Source organism: Salmo salar, chromosome ssa02, assembly GCF_905237065.1.
Source record: "Salmo salar chromosome ssa02, Ssal_v3.1, whole genome shotgun sequence".
Classification (NCBI taxonomy): domain Eukaryota; kingdom Metazoa; phylum Chordata; class Actinopteri; order Salmoniformes; family Salmonidae; genus Salmo; species Salmo salar.
This window is the reverse complement of record NC_059443.1, coordinates 66,734,025-66,736,524: the sequence shown is the minus strand read 5'-3', so window position 1 is coordinate 66,736,524 and position 2,500 is coordinate 66,734,025. Positions and strand designations below refer to the sequence as shown.

Here is a 2,500-nt window from a genome sequence, read left to right as displayed (position 1 = left end):
GTCTACACCTGGTGTATTCAGCATTTCACTGTAAGGTCTACACCTGGTGTATTCAGCATTTCACTGTAAGGTCTACACCTGGTGTATTCAGCATTTCACTGTAAGGTCTACACCTGGTGTATTCAGCATTTCACTGTAAGGTCTACACCTGGTGTATTCAGCATTTCACTGTAAGGTCTACACCTGGTGTATTCAGCATTTCACTGTAAGGTCTACACCTGGTGTATTCAGCATTTCACAGTAAGGTCTACACCTGGTGTATTCAGCATTTCACAGTAAGGTCTACACCTGGTGTATTCAGCATTTCACAGTAAGGTCTACACCTGGTGTATTCAGCATTTCACAGTAAGGTCTACACCTGGTGTATTCAGCATTTCACAGTAAGGCCTACACCTGGTGTATTCAGCATTTCACAGTAAGGTCTACACCTGGTGTATTCAGCATTTCACAGTAAGGTCTACACCTGGTGTATTCAGCATTTCACAGTAAGGCCTACACCTGGTGTATTCAGCATTTCACAGTAAGGTCTACACCTGGTGTATTCAGCATTTCACAGTAAGGCCTACACCTGGTGTGTTCAGCATTTCACAGTAAGGTCTACACCTGGTGTATTCAGCATTTCACAGTAAGGTCTACACCTGGTGTATTCAGCATTTCACAGTAAGGTCTACACCTGGTGTATTCAGCATTTCACAGTAAGGTCTACACCTGGTGTATTCAGCATTTCACAGTAAGGTCTACACCTGGTGTATTCAGCATTTCACAGTAAGGTCTACACCTGGTGTATTCAGCATTTCACAGTAAGGTCTACACCTGGTGTATTCAGCATTTCACAGTAAGGCCTACACCTGGTGTATTCAGCATTTCACAGTAAGGTCTACACCTGGTGTATTCAGCATTTCACAGTAAGGTCTACACCTGGTGTATTCAGCATTTCACAGTAAGGTCTACACCTGGTGTATTCGGAGCATGTGAGAAATAACATTTGATTTGTATCGGTTGCCGTGACAGCAGCGTAAATCACAACAGGTATGTGTATCATCATTCTCCCAAGGTCCTCTCCTCCTCCCTCTCTGGAGTCCCCCTCTCCTCCCCTCCTCTCATCCTCATCTCCTCCGACCTTGTGTTCCCTTTCTCTAGGGAGTCTGAGGCCTGTCCTACTGTCAACGCTAAATCTACTCTCTAAGGGAGGAGGGGGAGGAGGAGGAGGAGGAGGAGGAGGGAGAGAGAGAGGGAGAGAGGGAGAGAGGGAGAGCATCTTTTGCGAGCCACTTGGGAACCAAGATACACTTAGACTCAATACAGTCATTCATTCTACTGTAAATGAGACACACTTACTCACACACACACAGTAAAAGACACATGTTTATCTAGTGTGAGAATGTCTGTTTCTAAACCAATCGAATCGACCGATCCTGCTGGTTGACAGCCTATCCCCTGGGGTGTCTTTGACACGTCCACTTGATGACATGGTTCTTAGATCAATAACCAATAACATGCCAATCACCAATCAACCCTCTGGTTAGAAAAACACTCCACAGTGACTAAAACCACATAAATGGCTGGATCTACAATCATCCCTTCATCCTTCCATCCTTCCATCCCTCCATTCCTGATGAGAAGTGAATTGAAAGAGGAGAGATGTGGAATGACATGAATCATTTATAGTGCTTGGCCAACTCTGTTCGAGGTTGAGAATTCCCATGGCAACCATCTTGGCATCGAATGCTCAAACAGATCAGTGACCCCCTCAGGAAGGGAGACAGAAAGACATATTCCAATGGCCACAGTAACATACTACTTAAAGAGATACCCGGGACTTTTGTATACTTTTCAGCCAGTAGTTCTGAAAGTAGCGCCCACAAGCCAAAAGTGGTCCCCTGGAAATGTGCGAACTACGGCACATATGTGCAGATATGGTCTCTCTCTCGCTCTGCTGTGTGTGCATCTTGCTAGCTGCCACTCAAATGGCGAGGGGCTGAAGCTCATTGGCTGGAACTCGAAATGCTAGAGGGCTGGCCCACGTGGGTTAGGGTTAGGGTTATGTTTAGTGGAATGTTTAAAACTAGGGGATTTCGTGACTAATTCAGGTAAGACAGTCATTTTGGTCATACATTGTGTATGTATGAACTACACATTGACACATCCAGCCCAAAGCAGGAGGTTAGAGAATACTTACTAGGCCCCAAAGTTCTCAAACCTGTCTTTAACATACCACTAGAACAAAGCATTGTATTGTTCATTTGTTCATTGGAATATAGCTTTCGGCTCTATGCAGTGCATGGTGGGAGCGTACTGTCTTGTTGCCCTCCAGGAGTTCATGGGCCTTGATGGGGTGGTCGAGGCTGGGCTTGCCCATGTAGACATCACCGTCTTGGGGGAAGGCTGAGAGCAGGGAGAGAAGAGCTCCAGGATTCACGTAGTTATCATCGTCAACATGACACAGCCACCTGGAGAGAGAGGGGACAACACAGGGATCGGTTCCAAACTGAAGGGAACA

The 2,500-nt window shown here is 46.0% G+C and overlaps 1 protein-coding gene across 1 annotated transcript in view; it reads right to left on the bottom strand.

The window, feature by feature from the left end:
• LOC106590596 (beta-1,3-N-acetylglucosaminyltransferase manic fringe) overlaps nt 1–2,500 on the bottom strand; it is a 79,076-nt gene that overhangs the window by 61,478 nt on the left and 15,098 nt on the right. The window contains exon 4 of the mRNA XM_045708343.1: nt 2,297–2,450. Within this exon, the coding sequence (XP_045564299.1) occupies nt 2,297–2,450 (154 nt within the window). The remainder of the gene's footprint in view (nt 1–2,296; nt 2,451–2,500) is intronic.